At 42.4% G+C, this 18,113-nt stretch overlaps 1 protein-coding gene across 2 annotated transcripts in view; it reads right to left on the bottom strand.

The window, feature by feature from the left end:
- Window positions 1-1,555: 1,555 nt before the first annotated feature.
- The window catches only part of dnm3b (dynamin 3b), a 44,015-nt gene continuing 27,457 nt past the window's right edge, over window positions 1,556-18,113 (bottom strand). For both annotated transcript variants that reach the window (XM_061732918.1, XM_061732919.1), the window contains exons 16-21: window positions 12,721-12,830; window positions 9,315-9,429; window positions 8,420-8,584; window positions 6,980-7,215; window positions 5,322-5,495; window positions 1,556-3,381 (exon numbers count right to left, since the gene is read on the bottom strand). In XM_061732918.1, the coding sequence (XP_061588902.1) occupies window positions 3,342-3,381; window positions 5,322-5,495; window positions 6,980-7,215; window positions 8,420-8,584; window positions 9,315-9,429; window positions 12,721-12,830 (840 nt within the window). In that variant the 3' untranslated portion in view covers window positions 1,556-3,341. The remainder of the gene's footprint in view (window positions 3,382-5,321; window positions 5,496-6,979; window positions 7,216-8,419; window positions 8,585-9,314; window positions 9,430-12,720; window positions 12,831-18,113) is intronic.

Below are 18,113 nucleotides of genomic sequence, written 5' to 3'. Positions count from 1 at the left end.
GCATGTTTCAGACACTAGAGGGCGCTCACTGCCCGACTCTGAAACACTTACAAAACTATGTTTGCCATTCACACTGATGAGTGCGAGACAGGAGTGAATAAAGATCATTTCTAAGGATGGAAGCGAGGAAATAATTACAGTTATTGTTAATTTATTGGCTTAGAATTTATTTAACAAATTTGGAATGAGTTAAACTGTATTCTGGACGTTTCTTGAGATTACATTTGTCGTGATTCATGGTTTGTTGCCTTACATACATATATTTATACACATAATATTTATATATATATAGCCAAAACTGAACTGAACTACAAAAACTTTAAAATACACAACCTTTATTCTTACATATGCGTGTGTACAGTACTGTGTTGAAAAGTCTTAGACAACATTACCTTATTTTCTCTACATTTTAAACACATCCATTTAATTTCCAGTACAGTGATAATATTAAAAGTAGACTGATCGCACATTAAATATGTGCAATGTTAACAAATGTTACTTTGCCACTTTGCTCAATCAGTATTTTTATTCCTTATGCTCAACCGGGTTTCTGCTGCTGCCACCATGATGTTCCTAAAGTTGAAGAAAATGGATAATGTTGTGCCAGGCGGGTGTTTTTGCACAATTATTTATTAAACAAGGAACCTTGTTTGATTGATATGATACACATCTCAGTGAAAAATATCATATCACATGTTTCTCAGTGAAACAGTAAGATTACATAAGCAAACAGACACAAGCATTCATTTTATTGGTCTGAGGTGCATAAAATGTAGCAAAGCTGGAAAAGGCCACAGGTTTGGTCTGGCAGATGGGACTGAGGAATGCAAATAAGTCCTGCTTCTCTGACATCATCACTAAAAACAGTCATAACGCTCGGTTAGGGTTATCCCTTATTTACTACAGTTGACAGGCTGACAAACTACCGTGTCAGTGGCGGATGAACTGCAATGACTTCCTAAATTCTTCACAGACAAAATCCAAAATATTAGACCAGCGTTTGGTGCATCAGCAGCAGGTTCGGGACCTGTTCAAACACCATGATCTGTTCTCGAATAAAGCTCCAAATCTGCACTCTTACACTTTAAAAACATCATATTCTAATAATATTTTAACTTTATCCATTGTTCTTTTTCCTTTCTTTTTTTGTTTCAATTTTAAATCAGGCTTTTTATTTCTGCTATGTGTTAATGTCTCTCTAGTTGTTGAATTGTGCTACACAAATAATACTTGCCTGGCCTTTATAGGCCAAGGTGAAAGCGAATATTTGACTAATATTTAATGTGAAGATAAAACTGAGTTCCCTTGTAGTTAAGGGTTCACCTGCTCACCTTTCAACTGTGTTTCAAGTGCAGACCTGTGAGGCTGTCGCAAACCAACATCCAAACACGGCGCTTTATACTTATAGAGCCATAGGTTTTATTCATGCAACAATAACAACAATCTTGCTTTGATGGATTTAACTTTTTTGGCTTGATAATAACACCAATTGAGTTCATTTTTTAATAATCATACATCCTTTTTTCCAAATGACTTTAAGAATGAGGACAAAATATGATATCATGAGGAAGAAGTTTATTGAGGAGCAATACAGACACACAAAAAATAACAGTTGATGCATTTTCTCAAATTTAACATTATGTCCTTGTGTCCTTTGCTAAATACAGAACCATACTGATGCTGGTTTACAGCTGATTTGTTTGTTTTTTCTTTTTAACTTTGCAATTCTCCTTCTTTAATTAACTTTGGCAATAAAGAATTGTAACTCATGCCAGTAAGGCAGTCTAAATTAGAGAAAAGCATGTAGTGAAGAGAGACAAAGAGAACAATTAAAGCGCTAGGATTCTCAACGAGGTTGTTAATAATCCACTGATACATCTCCTTATCTTTACCTATATACATAAACACACAGTTTAGGCCCACATACACAATAACAAACGGACAGAGAAGCACTTGAAACACTGACGATACGACCTCAAGCCGTGATGCAAATGCTGACGGGCTGGCTTCAGTGTTTGGAAGGAAGCGAGCAGAAAAAAAAAAAGAGGAGAGTTTTGGTTCAAAGAGGTTTGTGATGTGCATGGACTTGCATGTTTCAAACCTGAGAAAAAGGCTAAATGGAAACCTGTTAAAGCATTTCACGGTCCATTGTTAGATGAACTTGTCTATCCAAGAAGTTTTCTTTTTTTTTTCTTTTTTTTATTCTTCTCCAAGTGCAACGCTCCAGTCCCGTCCGTCTCTCCAGTCAGCATGTGGATCAGAGCTTCAGGCCGTAAAGGGGTCACGAATTCGACCACTGATACAGCACAGGTGGACACCTATGGTGGATGCATTATTGAGGCTGTTTTTCCATAGAGTAGAATACTGAATGTGCTCCTCAGCCTTGCTATGTGTGTATGACTTTGCTACTACGACACGGGAACGACTCACAACAGTCACACGGTAAATTCTCCCCCTTGAAAGGGTTATATAATTATTCATTAACAGCTTTGACCAAGAAAACAAATGGAACTGAAATGCCAACAAACGTGCAGACGGACAGCACACACATACACACACACGCACAGCCTCACACTCTCTCTCTCTCTCTCACACACACACGCACACGCACACACACACACACACACACACATACACATACACGGTATTATCCTCACAGAAAAAAAAAAATGCATATACACACTTACACTAAGACCCAACTTCTGTTCCTATGAGAGAACATCAAGCTGATACAGTAGTTACCACTGGTGGTGTTGGGGGTGGGGGGGGGGGCATTATACAATATATTCATACAATACTAAATCAACGTCAGCCTACATATAGGCAAATTAGTCCCTCCTTCTTACACATACACACAAACCCCACGTGCACACACTCTACATACACGCACCCCCATGCAAGAGAAGCAGCTCATGTGCCATGCTGCACTTTGGAATGAGTAGGGTAGCGTGAGCGGTGACGGGGGGGGTTGTGGTGACGGGGGGGCTCTGCTGAGGGAAGGTTCTGCTTGTGAAGGTGGAGGAGGGGGAGGAGGATGTCCCAGGGACCGATACCGGGTCCTGCAGAAACCAAAAACCCGTATCGCAGGCGAGCAACAAAGCAGCACGTACACATACACCACAAGACAAGTACCATACTGTACACAGATATATGGACGCCGTCGCCTGGTGGGGGGGCGGGGGGTTGGGGGGGGGACGGGGGGCTTGAGGTTCAAAGGGGGTCGGGGAGACTTCAGTGTCAGCACTAAGGAGAGCAGGACAGCCGTGGCTGAGGTGGGGGGGGGAGGTCACCGGGGTCACCGGGGTACCAGACACCCCCCTCCCTCCTGGATGATGAGATGATTATGGGGCCTGTCTTGTAGGAGACGGGGGAGGCCGCCGGCTGCAGAAGGGAGTCGCCGGCGATGTGGCGAAGGGTGGCGCGGAGCAGCAAAACATCGACATCAGAAGAAACAGATGAGACGTTAAATTGTTCTAATGTTCGAAATACGACAGCAAAAAGACCTGAACATTTCTGCACGAGTTTTCAAAACAAGCAAAATGATCATTTTGTTCAGTCTTGACATAAAAAATAAAAAGGTTTTTTTTTTTTTTTTCTCCTTCTTGCAAAAACCAAAGAAGAGGTTGTGTTTTATAAATATAACCCTTGAAAAGAGTTTCAGAAGCTCAGTTTCCTTGTTTCCAGCACAAAGGAATTTTGGAGCTTTTAGCTCGGGATCTTTGGGGAGTGGATATTAAATTATCTTTATGACGCTGTCCAAGATTTGCCCTTGCATAGTCTAGTTCTCTCCTCCATCCTACTTTCCTGAGTCTCTTACTCTCCTCTGCCGTTACGTCCACTGCAGTTCAGTTTACTTGTTTCAGGGCTGTGACAGCTAAACGCAGCGGCTGCGACGCCCGGATATCGCCTCTCAAACATGAGCAAAAAACCTACTTACAATGAAATAGATATTTTAAGATGTGCAGCTTCAGCTTGGAGTCTAAAGGACAGCTCAGACATGACGGCGGTGTCGGTTTTCTCCTCCAACTCTTGTTTAGAAAGCAACGAAGAAGTGATTTCAAAAGTTCAATCGCTTCATTTCAAGACTATTTTACTGATCCCCGGCGGCAAATCACGTTAATGCCGAGGGGAAACTATAATGTTTCAGTCATTGGCAACGTTCCATCGCATCCTGCACTTTTACTGGGGACACATTTGACCATGCAGCGAAAACACAAACACCCGCAGACGGGCCTGCAGCTCCCTGGGTTGACTGACGTTTAACTGCAGTGGTTTTTATTTATTTCTTTTTAATTTCTCGTATGTTACTTGATTTTGCTATTATTTCATCGATATTGCTGCACTTTGTAAAGCACTTTGCTATGTGTTATCTGTGAAAAGAACTACATAGAGTTTATTTTCTTTTAGACAGTTTCAAACTAAAGGGAAATGTACGGAAGAGTATTAGGGCCAGGCAGGAGAAAAATAAAAATAATATTTCAGAGGAGGAAGATTTTTTTTTCATTATGCACTTTGAGAGAAAAGTCGAAATGGCGAGAAAAAAGTCGAAATGTCGAGAAAGAAGTCGAAATGTGGGGAAAAAGTTGAAATGTCGAGATTAATGTTAAAGTACAATTTCGAGAAAAAAGTCGAAATGTCGCAAAAAAAGTCGAAATGTTGAGAAAAAAGTCAAAATGTGGGGAAAAAGTTGAAATGTCGAGAAAAAAGTTGAAATGTGGGGAAAAAGTTGAAATGTCGAGATTAATGTTAAAGTACAATTTCGAGAAAAAAGTCGAAATGTCGCAAAAAAAGTCGAAATGTTGAGAAAAAAGTCAAAATGTGGGGAAAAAGTTGAAATGTCGAGAAAAAAGTTGAAATGTGGGGAAAAAGTTGAAATGTCGAGATTAATGTTAATGTACAATTTCGAGAAAAAAGTCAAAATGTTGAGAAAAAAGTCAAAATTTGAGAATAAAGTCGAAACGTTGAGAAAAAAGACGAAATGTTGACTTTATTCTTGAAATTGTATTTCAACATTAATTTTGACATTTCGACTTTTTTCTCGAAATTATATTTCAACATTATTCTCGAAATTTCGACTTTTTTCTCGAAATTGTATTTCAACATTAATCTCGACATTTCGACTTTTTTCTCGAAGTGCACAATAAAAAAAAATCTTCCCCTCTCAAATATTTTTTCTCCTGCCTGGCCCTAATACTCTTCCGTAGAGATGACAGCTTCTTCAACCTGTCACTCAACTCTTATTTCACTTGAAAGTCATCGTAAATCACTGATTTTGTGTATACATCTTATTTGAGTGGAAAGTGAAGGGCACTTGTTCTCACCTGGGGATGCTGGGGGGGGCCCTGTTGGGGCGGCTGGGAGCCTGAGGGCTGTCAGCAGTGTTGTTGAAGGGCCCCAGCGGCCCCGGGCGGTTTGGTGGCGGCGGGGCCCCTCGGGGAGCTGGACGCTGGCCGGAGGACATCCTCCTCGGGGCGGTGGGGCTGGGGGGAGGGGACCTGAGAAGGAGAACGGACGTGAAGAAAGAGAAGTGGATAAGCAAGAACAAATCCGATGAAGAAGTAGTCCTTCATAAGCAGTGTTCTATAGAGGGAATGCACATGACGTCACAGATGCGACTTCACAGAGGGTTACGCCCACTGAGTGTCAGAAAGACTGAGTGTCAGAAAGACTGAGTGTCAGAAAGACTGAGTGTCAGAAAGACTGAGTGGCAGAAAGACTGAGTGGCAGCGTAAACTTTCAGTTTGAGCAAAGGTTGGCTTCCGATGGGTGAAACCACGCCCACAACTAACTCCGCCAAACGGAGCTTCCGCCATTTTTTCGTAGCGGTGTATCGCGTCATTCAGGCAGCCAATCAGCACAGACCTCATTATCATAGCCCCGCCCACTCAGAATCCTGCATCGATAATGAGGTTAGAGAATGGGAAGATAAAGACATGACTCAGAGGCTGAATTTCTAATCTATTTAGCAAAAACAATTTCAGGTTTGTTTTTAAGACATTCAAGGCCTGTTTAAAATAGGTATTAGATGCCATAATAGGTCCCCTTTAAGAGAGACAAATGGATCACTACAATTCACAGAAACAACTGGATTCCAGACACCAAAACGTGGATTTGTGGTTCCCATTTAGTATCAGGTAATGTTGGATTTTTGGGTAGCTAACGTTAAACGGTCAAATCATAAAGTTCGGTGTCCTCATCACTTTCATTTCTACAACAAATCCTGCCTTGAAGTCGGACCAGATGTCAAGACTTTTGTAAGCCTTCAAGCTTTGCTTCGTGTATTTCCCCGGTGTAGAAATTAAGTACATATAAATATCAGGAAACTGGATTCGTGGACAAATATTAATGTCCATGGACCACTGGTTCTTGGTAACTGTACCAAATATTAATGTCCATGGACCACTGGTTCTTGGTAACTGTACCAAATATTAATGTCCATGGACCACTGGTTCTTGGTAACTGTACCAAATATTAATGTCCATGGACCACTGGTTCTTGGTAACTGTACCAAATATTAATGTCCATGGACCACTGGTTCTTGGTAACTGTACCAAATATTAATGTCCATGGACCACTGGTTCTTCAGGTAACTGTACCAAATATTAATGTCCATGGACCACTGGTTCTTGGGGTAACTGTACCAAATATTAATGTCCATGGACCACTGGTTCTTGGGGTAACTGTACCAAATATTAATGTCCATGGACCACTGGTTCTTGGTAACTGTACCAAATATTAATGTCCATGGACCACTGGTTCTTCAGGTAACTGTACCAAATATTAATGTCCATGGACCACTGGTTCTTGGGGTAACTGTACGGGTCCCTGTCAAGTCCAACTGACTTTAATTTAAGCCGATAATCATCTGTTATCCCGTCTTCTCCACTAGTTGCAGCCGTTTTTGCTGATGTTTTTCCACTCCAGTGTGGAAGTAACGTCAATGAAGACCCTCTATAACGGGATCGTTTCTTTTATTTACCTGCGACCCCCACTGGTTCCTCCCACCCAGGAGTTGTCCACAGGTGGAGGCAGGGGGACGGTGATGGTGGAGGTGGAGATGTCCCCGATGATGGCCAGGGCCTCCTTCAGGGCCTGGTGGGTCCTCAGCACCTCGTCCCTCCTCTGGGCCTGCTCCTGGGACTCGTCCATCAGGGAGTTCTGGTCCCCGGCAGAATACAGCTGAGCCAACAGCTCTGCGTTGATGAAGTCCTTCACCTGGATCCGGGGGGGAGCCAGTGCACAGGAAGGATGAATCAGACCTGAATGCGCCTCGTCGCCTACTTCATCATTAGTACTTCAGGCATAACCAGTGAAAAGTGGACGGCACTTAGGGGTGGAACAATATATCGTGCCACGAAATTTCGCGAAAACAAAAAACGTCACGATACGTGTCGTGGAGGTGACAAACTGTAGCGCGATATTGGGTTATTAATATTAATATTAGGGCTGGGTATCGATTCAAATGTCAAGAATCGATTCGATTCCGATTCTTAATATTCAGAATCGATTATCATGATCCGATTCGATATTGATTTGGCTTAGTGTTATTTAAAATGTTTTTTGAGCTGTTGCCTGAATTATATGACTGTGAAATAACTAGTGAAATAATAATTTCACAATAATTATTGTGAAATAACTGAGAAATAAATAACTCAAACAGGCCTTTCAACATCCATTTAAAGTGCAAAAAAGAAAGAAATTGCAACAGTTCATGCAGTAAACAAATCATTTTAGCTTATCTAATTTATTTTGTCACCACGCACACATATTGCCATGAAGCACCAGGCATTTTTCAGAAGTGTCATGACAAACTGTGTGTCCGACTACTGGGATTAAAGTTCACCTGGCGAAAATGATGAAAAAAAAATGAAAAAAATCGATCTTTAGACATAAGAATCGATTTTTAGGAATTAATATGAGAATCGATTTAGAATCGGAAAATCTATTTTTTCAACACAGGCCTAATTAATATATTGTGTTGACTAGTAAGTAAGAAAAGTAAAAAATTGGGGACTTTTCATAGTTTATTTATTTATTTAATTTTAGTTGTTAAATTTCTGGAAAAGAAAAAAGTCAAGTCATACATGAGAGAAACTGTTCAGTTTGTGGCAAAATATTTGTACTTGTATGAAACTGAAGATGCATAATGCAAACCTGACATTTACTTTTAGTTCAGTTTGTGGAAAATGGTTGGCCTGGCTTTCTCTTTAAAACTGAAACAGTTATAAAGCATTACAAACTGTAACAATCGGACAAAAGCATAGCATTGTTTTGTATTTTGTGTCTTTCAAATAAAAGACAATTTTTTCCGGTCATATGTTCCTCATTCAAGTCGTTAAAAAAATTCTGCTATAATATCGTATCGTTATCGTGAGGTTAGTGTATCGTTACACCCCTAACGGAAGCTGTTTGTTCTTACATTAATGATCATCAGGTGCATGATGGTCTTGGGGATCAGGTCCCGGATGCACTTGTTGACGATGGCCATGTACGAGTCCACCAGGTTACGGATGGTCTCCACCTTCCGCTCCAGCTGGGGGTCCATGGAGAAGTTGTCCGTGGTGGTGGTGGTCTCGCTCTCAACCTGTGCAGGTACGAGGGAAACACTGGGATTATTTCCTCACATCAAGGAAACCCGAGCAGTTCTGTGCTGGTATCAATCATTTTGTACAGGTTTGGAAGTGATAACGAAGTAAAAAACAATATACGTCTCCAAAACGGGTCTTTGAAACATGTTATGTGAGGACTAATATTAAATACAGATGTGGTTCATTGTTGGGAGTCAAATTATGGAATGGCCTTTGTGATGAACTGAAATTATGTAGATAAAACTGTTGAGTTTTAAAAAAATATTGAAAGACAAAATAATTAAGGATTACAATGCAAAATGATTTGAATCTAATTTAATTATTTAATTATAATTATAGAGCGATTCAGAGTAAATTTTCTTTTCTTTCTTTTCTTTTGTATTACTGATAATCTATCTTTTGGAAGGTACAGGATAGGCAAAAATAAGCTTCGGCTTCAGCCTATTCCTTTTTCGGTTACACAGAGTTTGTGTATTATTGTTTATTGTGTGAAACTGATTAGTGTAAATATGTATGATAATGTTTTGTCAGTTACATGCACACAAGTTAAGTTGCATATTATGTAATGTAACCAGAATAAACTATTCATTCATTCATTCATTCATTCATTCATTCATTCATTCATTCATTCATTCATTCATTCATTCATTCATTCATTCAAAACTGATCAGAATGCTCTGAATCTGTGGCGTTGTCCTCAAACTGAGGATGAATGAGTTCACACACCGAAGCCGTCTTTTCAGGATAGACTCCAGCGCGGAGCAGAGATGATTTCCAGCTGTCCACGTCCTCTTGAGAGTCACAGGCCAACTCCAGGGTGCGATTGTCCTTGTACACGTTCCTAATCACCACGAGAGAGAAGATTACACGGAGATGAAGTCCTCAGCTCAGTATGATTCAGGACAACTCATTAGGTTCAAAAACAGACAAAACAGACAACTGTAGTCATTATCAGAGTCTGTGATGAGAAAATAGAGGCAACTTTTTCTCAACCAGTGCAAGGCAAGGCAAGTTTATTTATATAGCACAATTCAACACAAGGTAATTCAAAGTGCTTTACATTAACATTAAAAGCAGCAAGACACAATTAAACAGTAAATAACAAATAAAATGAAATAAAATGATAAGAAAAGAGGTAAAACAACAAAAAGCACAAGTTTTACGGTGAATTCTATGCCACAATGCCTTTTTCAAGGTCTTATTTCACACAACTGGCGAGAATTATGTTTCTATAAGGTCAAAACGTACAAAGACCGGGTCAAATACAGTATTACAAAAGTAATCTGTGCGAAAGAACATCATTGAACTGTTTAAAACCACTCTTCCCAAACGAAGTCCACAGGGAGAAAGGAGAGATTTATTTATTATGAATATTTTAATTAAAATCTTGTGTTAATACTCTTCCTGACTAACACCTTGTGGATGTCTCTTTTGCCTTTATAAGCGTCTCTATGATCTTCACACATGTACACTTTTCTTAATCAAAAAAAGAAAAATGTAGTCCTTTCAAAGTGTCAGAAAGTCTTGGTTCAGCTCTTTTTCGGTTGTTTCTTGGTTTTCCATCAGATTGAGGGTTGGACCGTAGCTGCATCAATCAAACACTTGGATTCTCGTCCTCTGAGGGTTTGCTTTGTGCTTTGGGTGATGGTCATGTTGAAGTATGACTTCCCTCTTTATGTTCAGCGTTCTGGCAGGTTTGAAGCCAGGTCTTGAGCCAGAACACGTCGGCATTCAGAGCCAGCCGTTTTCCAGTCGAGCTTAACGAGTGCTCTGGACCCGGCTGAAGAGACGCAGCCCTGACACATGATGCTACCGCCACCATGCTTCACTGTTGGCATGGCGTTTCCTGGGTGACCCGCAGCGTTAGCGTCGCACCGAACATACCTTTTAGAATTAGAATTAAGGCCAGGAAGTTCAATCTTTGTGTCGTCAGACTGCAGCACAGTCTCCCACATACTGTAGGTTTTGGTGGCTGGATGAAGGGGCTTACATGTTTTTTTTTTTATAAGACACAGCTTCTTGCCGGCCTACCCCACAGCAAAAACTGGTGAAGAGACCAAGAAAGGAGCAGATCTCTGCAGGGCCATCTTGATCTCCGGGCCGTCCTGATCTCCGGGCCGTCCTGATCTTCTGATCCCCGCAAGGCCGCCCTGATCTCTGCAGGGCCATCTTGATCTCAGGGACGCCCTGATCTCAGGGCCGTCCTGATCTCTGCAGGGCCATCTTGATCTCCGGGTGGTCCTGATTTCCTGATCCCCGCAAGGCCGCCCTGATCTCTGCAGGGCCATCTTGATCTCCGGGTGGTCCTGATTTCCTGATCCCCGCAAGGCCGCCCTGATCTCCCGATCTCCAGGTCGTCCTGATCTCCTGATCCCCGCAAGGCCGTCCTGATCTCCTGATCTCTGCAGGGCCGTCCTGATCTCTTGATCCCCGCAAGGCCGTCCTGATCTCCTGATCTCTGCAGGGCCGTCCTGATCTCTTGATCCCTGCAGGGCCGTCCTGACCTCCTGATCTCCAGGTTGTCCTGATCTCCTGATCTCTGCAACGCCGTCTTGATCTCAGGGCCGTCCTGATCTCCTGATCTTTGCAACGCCGTCTTGATCTCCGGGTCATCCTGATCCCTGCAGGGCCGTCCTGATCTCCTGATCTCTGGGTCGTCCTGATCTCCTGATCCCCGCAAGGCCGCCCTGATCTCCTGATCTCCTGATCTCCGCAGGGCTGTCCTGATCTCCTGATCCCCGCAAGGCCGCCCTGATCTCCTGATCTCCTGATCTCCGCAGGGCTGTCTTGATCTCCTGATCTCTGCAAGGCCGTCTTGACCTCCGCAGGGCCGTCTTGATCTCAGGGCCGTCCTGATCTCCTGATCCCCGCAGGGCCGTCTTGATCTCCGCAGGGCCTTCTTGATCTCCTGATCCCCGCAAGGCCGTCCTGATCTCCTGATCCCCGCAAGGCCGTCCTGATCTCCTGATCTCTGCAGGGCCTTATTGGTGGTTTATGATAGTGTTTCAAGCTTTGTTCGTCGCCTTCTCCGCTCACCCTGACCTTCCAGTAGCGGAGTCCTTCAGTTTCTCTGACAACTCCTCGTGGCTCATGGCCCTCAGTAGAATTTAACCCCAAACAAACCCCTGATCTGATTCTCATTTGGTTTCAATCAGAACCCCTTGGATTGACGGCAGGCGTATGTATTCACCCTCAGGCCTGATGTGAAATGTGACTGGCCACTATCAGAACATTTAGAACCCCCAACATGAAAGGGGGAGCAGATTTATGGAGTCACGTTTATTCATTTACTCTTTAAAATGTCCCTAATTATTTCTATTTTGTTGAAAGATCAATTAAAGATCAATTAAAGATGTGACAGTTTAGACATTTAGGACAATAACTACACTATTCTTTGCTCTACTGGGCTATTTTGTTTGGAATATGCTAAAAGAAAGTCATGCAGAAGTAGATGTATGTTAGAAGTAATGATGTATATATGTGTGTCATTGTAGGAACAACTGCTGTCTATAAGAACTGGGTTTGTATTTAAATAAAAACGGCCTCAAACCATGTTTTGAATGTAATTATCAAACATGTAAAACGTCTCCAGCAGATCAGACATCTGGAAGCGCTAAGACTCTTTGAGGTAATGCGAGTTCTTCACTGCGGTATATTTAATTTCTGGCGTTTTTTTGCATGAGTCAGGCCGAGGCGCTGCAGTAGCCGGGCGAAGAAAATAACTGTTAACCTTTTACACGACACACTGCAACCATTACTGAAAGTTCAGGCATGCCATAGAAAACTCTCACTGGGAGTCACCGTCAGGTAAATAACTTCCAGTCCTGCTTTCGGACCATCTGCTCTTTGTTTTCTCTACGGCGCCGTGTTCAGTCCACCTTTACAGCCCCGACACCTTCCAGGACCTCTCTCTTACTTTCTGCTAATTCACTACCTAAAGTCTGCTATTGTGAAACTTTAGTTTCTCTTTTTGGGATCTGTTTTGTCTCTCTTCCTGACCCCCAAACTTGCAGCCTCTGCAGAAAATGCTGCAGAGATGTGGAACTGGTGAATGTAAAAAAAAAAAAAAAAAAAAAAAAAAAAAAAAAAAAAAAAGCAGGATTTTTGAATGTTGAATGTTTTGCGGCCGAACCTCGACTCCGTGTTGAAGATGCAGAATATGTGCTTGCTGGACATGAAACTTTTCTCCACGTCGCGGACCTTCAGGTTGTCCAGCGGGAGCATGTACTTCTTCTCTTTCTCCTGTGAATGAGAGAAAAACGAAGGGAGGAGTTGTCAGTCAGAGCAGAGGACGGCGAAGTGAAAGGTGACATCAGGTTTTTAACCAGAGAAAGAAGGGGGTACGCGGAGAGAAAGAGAGAGAGAGAGAGAGAGGAGGAATGGGGGAGAAATGAGAGTGGGAGGTAATGGATGCAGGGTGGAGAAGGGGAGGGAGAAGAAAGGAGGGAAAAAGGGAGAATGAGAGCACATGTGGAAGTCATTACAGTGTGGGTCAAGGCACAGTCGTTCTTCGCGGTTGTGTTGTTGCTGAGGAGCGTTTGGTAGCGCGGGGCCGAGCTCGGGGAGGGAAACGCTGACACGTAAAAGCACTGGAGGTCCAGCTGAAGCCCCGTCTCTCCGAGGTCCCAGCAGCCCCGGCGTCGGACCCGCAGCCCGGCGAGACGGACGCCCCGGCGCTCAGACTACACCTCATCTCCCCCTATCTTTCCCTAACTTTGTCTCAGCTTTTTTTCTTTCATCCCACCCCCTCAATATTTTTTCAATATTTTTTCTTTCCATTCCAGAGGGGCCCACTTCCTGCCTGACTCTTTTTTTCTTTCTTTTCTTTTTTTTTTTTTTTTTTGAAGGAGGGAGAGAGAGCGAGAGAGATTAAATGACAGCCTGGCGTTAAAACCCAACATCTGGTAGTGCTTAGCAGCACACAGAGACGCACGGAAGGAGGGAGCAGGAGGAAAAGTTAGAGGCAACAGGGTTAAGGAGGAAGACAGCCCAAGAAGAAGAGACACTAAAAGAGGATTTGCAAAAGATTTGCAGGGAAAGAGCTCACATCTGGTCTCGCTGGTATGGAAAGTCGCGCTTTGACGGTTTGCAGGTAAGATTTGGAGGGGAGCTGAAGACGACAAGCAAAAAATCTTGCAAACCCTTCTAGGATGGATTCCCCAAGGGGTCACTACGGCCCAAATATGGTCACGCCAGTCTCCTCCCTCTTCCTCTCTCTCTCCTCCTCGCCCTTTCCCACTCACCCCCCGCCACCTCCGTCTCTCTCTTTCCCTCTTTTTTTGTAATATCCCCTCCCTGAAAGTGCAGCCAGTGTGTCTCAGTCGTCTAGCGAATATGCCACGTCAAGGCTGGATACTCTTCATGGCCGGCGTGACCAAAATGGAACGAAGGGGACCCGGGTGCTCAGACGCCCACCAAAACAAACAAACAGGCCAAGAAAGATGCAGCAAAAAACTCCCCAGGGGGAGAGCGGCGAGCAGCGGGGATGAGGCAACGTCAGGGCTTTTTTGAGGGGTTTGCATTTAGACGGGAGTCCGGCAGCTCAAAATGGACAGGGGGGCGAAAGGAAAGGGAGGGCACAGAGGACAGAAGCAGCAGCATCCGACGCGGCGGCAGACGGCACCACCGAGGCCCGGATCTCCACTCCGGCTCCGTCCACCCAGTGTTCAGACTACCTGTTCATTGTCATACTGGTGTACAGTAGTCTGCACATTGGTTAGACTGGGCATGGACTCTCCTCCGTCAGTCTGTCTTCCTCTGGGACTCTGTCTCTCAAAAATGCCATTTCAGTTCTCAAAAAAATGCGTATGTTGCTTCCACCTCACCTTTATTTTTCTGTATTTGAAATGATATCCATCTGTATGTTGACTTGACCTGAGTGCCCTCTAACACCCACCGCTTCCTTTGCAGCTTTTTTTTTTTTTTTTTTTTTTTTTTGGAATAAACACGTAACACCAGTTTTTTCTGCAGCGATGATGAAAATGAATGCGCTTTTTGCGAGAATCAGGGGTTTGTTTCACATCTGCAGCCTGAAAAATCAGAGCCAGGTAGATCTGAAAACGGTAACTTATACAATCGGAAAAAAAGCCGGTGACATTTATATAGCGTGAATGAGCGAGTGTGCAGTTCTGACTCGGGGCTGTGATGATGAAGATGTGGTTCCCCGGGACGGGGTGGAGCGACGTGGCTGCGACGCATCAAACAGCCAAGCCAAGGGAACAAAGGGCCAATCAATCAAGTCTGAAAATACTGTGACCCCAAGCGAAGTCACTTCAGTGGGTGGTCAAACTGCAACTGGGGGGGGCGGGCGGCCAAAGATCTCCACTTTCTTAAAGTCTTAAATAAATATTAAAAGCTGGTAGGATGCAAAAATAAAAACCCCATGGTAAAAAAAGAATAATGTGCACACATACAAAGTTATATATAATCTATGACATACTTATGTTACATGACACATGTCGGTTGAGTCAGTTTTTTTAAGTTATAGTCTTATAGTTATAGTTTAGTGAGGTATAAAGCGCCAAGGCAGTGACCTTTTGGCCGTTAAGTGGCAGCTACTCAGGATGCTGAAGGGGGCTATTGGTATCTAATAGAGGGTTTTCTCTCCACCAAATTACTGGAAGCTGATGTTTGGTTTAAAAACTTGTGATTTTCCTGCCAAGAATGCGAGAAGTTCCAAAGGAACTGCCAGCCACATTAAGAGAGGGGGGAGGGTGTGCAAAATGTGTGCATGTGCAGAAGTATGTGACTATAGAAAGTTCAAGGAGTGTAAAAAAGAAATATACAAGCCCGAAGGCCACGTTTACCGCACTAAACGCCTGACACGAAAATCCACAGACGCCGCGCCGCACACGGCCCGACTGCGAACGCCGTTTTACCCGAGGGCCGGGACGGCGGCGTTCGTGGATTTTGGGTGTCTGCGAAAGCGAGCGTTTATTTGGGATTGGGATTGTACCAAATGTGCAAAGACACAGTGAATGCCTAAACTCCCACTGGAGAGAGGTGGAGAGAGAAGGAAGCGAGGAGAGAAGGGAAACTTCAGGACAAAAGAAAAGATGAATGGCGTAGAGAGCGGTGAAGAGCAGAATCGATGCCAAACGCTCCACATATTTGATTTATGCAGTAAACTGCTTCGTTGCGGTGAAGGCGCACTCTTCAACAAAGTGAACATGCTGAAAAAATAGACTCACAAGAAAAAAAAAAGAAAAAAGCCACATTTAAAAAAATCGACTTGGTGATCCCAGCTGCAGACAATTCTTTTGTCCCTGTTTTCTGTCTGTTTTCTGCTTTTCTCAGCGTATAAAAGGATGGTGGGAAGTTAGGCAAGAGCCAATAAATGAGCAGCAGAGCAGCCAGAGCATGGACTGACTGGAGGAGTTGCAGTGTGTCTGCCTATCTACACTTGCTGTGCAGAATATCATCCAACCTGTACAGCAGGCACAGACAGGCAGATAGACGTCAGCCTGCCAAAGCCAGACAGCAGGACGGACCAGACGCCTCCTCCCGATAACACACTCGTGGGTTTTAAACCATCGATCGGCGCCTGGCCGCTGGCCCGTCTTCACTTTACTGTGGGATACTAACCATTTAGTGTTTGACATGTGCAATAACACGCAAAAAAATCTGGGGCCGGATTCACAAAACAATCTTAAGAAAGAAAATCTTCTTAAGTGTCATTTTTTTCTTAAGTCATATTCTCCAAAAAAGTTCTTAAGTATTTTCTCAACTTTCTTCTTAAGTTTCTTCTTAAGAAAACACTTAAGAATAAATGGTATTCTTGAAATAAAAGTTCTCAAATTTGTTCTTGACTTTTTTCTTCACTTTAAGACAACCTTGACCTGTCTTAAAATTTCTTCTGTGAAAAGTTAAAACTCTAATATCACCTTTTTCAACACATTTTAGACAAGTTTAGACTAGTAGGTCATAGTTTCAGGATATACTTTGTAGTTAATTACACAAACAGCCTGTTAACTGTTTGTTAGCATGTTAGTTAGCGTGGTAGTTAATTATTATTAATTTTCCCCAATAGTATTTTTTTTCGCACATTAATCTCATCCACCATAACCTTGAAAAGTTCCTGCATCTCTTTTTCTCCTTCTCCATGTTTAGTAAGTGACTGACGGTTAAGACCAAACTACCTGTATAAATGTTGTTTGTTAGCGCCTGCAATGCAATGACATATTTTAAGAAGTTCTTAAGTAGGAAAAATAAGAACATTCGTAAGAAATGACAGTTCTTAAGACGGTTCTTAAGAAAATATTCAGGAATTTCACTTAAGAACTTTCTTATGAACTTCTTAATTTTAGATCTTAAGAAATTTCTTAAGATCGTTCTTAAGAACATATTGGTGAATCTGACCCCTGGTGTTTATTGTAATTTGAAATAAAAACAACACCCAATTATTATAACATATATGTTTTATGGTTATGAATAACTTGGATTATTCTGGTTATTTATTTATTCATTTATTTCAGAAATGAATGTGTCAAATATAACACACGTGGGCTTAGAAACTAAAATAATAAAGTTTTGGGTTTATCGTACAACATTTCCTCAACATTCATTACAGCAGACTTTTATTCATCTATTTGGTTTCTTTGCTTTTCGTAAATATATCTTTATGCTGAACGTTTACCTCTAACGTTTGTCTTTGTCTCGGTGTCCTTACTTTAACACATTTGCCACACAAGTAAAATGTGCCGAAAAGAAAAAAGAGCGGTCAGGTCTGAGCTGTCGTGGAGGAGTTTGGAGAACATGCTGATGCTGATGATGCTGATGATGATGCTGATGATGCTGATGATGCTGATGATGACGATGGTGAGTGTCATCCCTATAAGCTCTAAGCTGAACTGATTTAAATAAACCCTTCAGGTCTCCTCACTGGCCCGCCAACGTTGCCAGGGTCAGATTCCTCAGATAACACTTCAAGGTCCATCGTGCAGAGATGCTCCTGCACAATTAAGAGTTTGAAGAATGACGTGATCTGCTGCTGACCAGCACTAGTACCAGCACGCCCCCCGAGTCCTGCTGCTCTGTCGTAAAAAGGAACATTACACAGAGGAAAAAAGTTAAGAAAAGAAAATTCGATTTCCCAATTCTAAATCGATTCTCATATTAATTCCTAAAAATCGATTTTTTTTTTTTAAATGTATTTATGTATTTTTTTTTTCATCATTACATTACAACTTTTGGTTATTTTTTTGTTTATCCCCAAAAGAGGAATTTTTTGTTGGACACGAGAATAACTGGTGCCATGTTTTTGCCTTTAAATATGTTTAAAGGTATGAAAACATTAAAGTGTTAGGTTATAATTGCATAAATTGTCTATAATTCATTACTTTATATACTGTCTTGGGGTTACATTTGCAAAAAATGCTAAAAACCAAATGCTCAAAAATTAAAGGTGATTGGTCCTTACAGCATCATCAGCTGCCAATACTTGCTGTTGAATCTCAATATAATACTAGTAGTAATATTTTGCATAACTACACAGTCATATAATTCATGCAACAGCTCAAAAAACAG

This window comes from Cololabis saira, chromosome 10 (genome assembly GCF_033807715.1).
Source record: "Cololabis saira isolate AMF1-May2022 chromosome 10, fColSai1.1, whole genome shotgun sequence".
Classification (NCBI taxonomy): Eukaryota; Metazoa; Chordata; class Actinopteri; order Beloniformes; family Belonidae; genus Cololabis; species Cololabis saira.
Note: the sequence above shows the minus strand (reverse complement) of the source record. Positions and strands in the feature narration are given on the sequence as shown.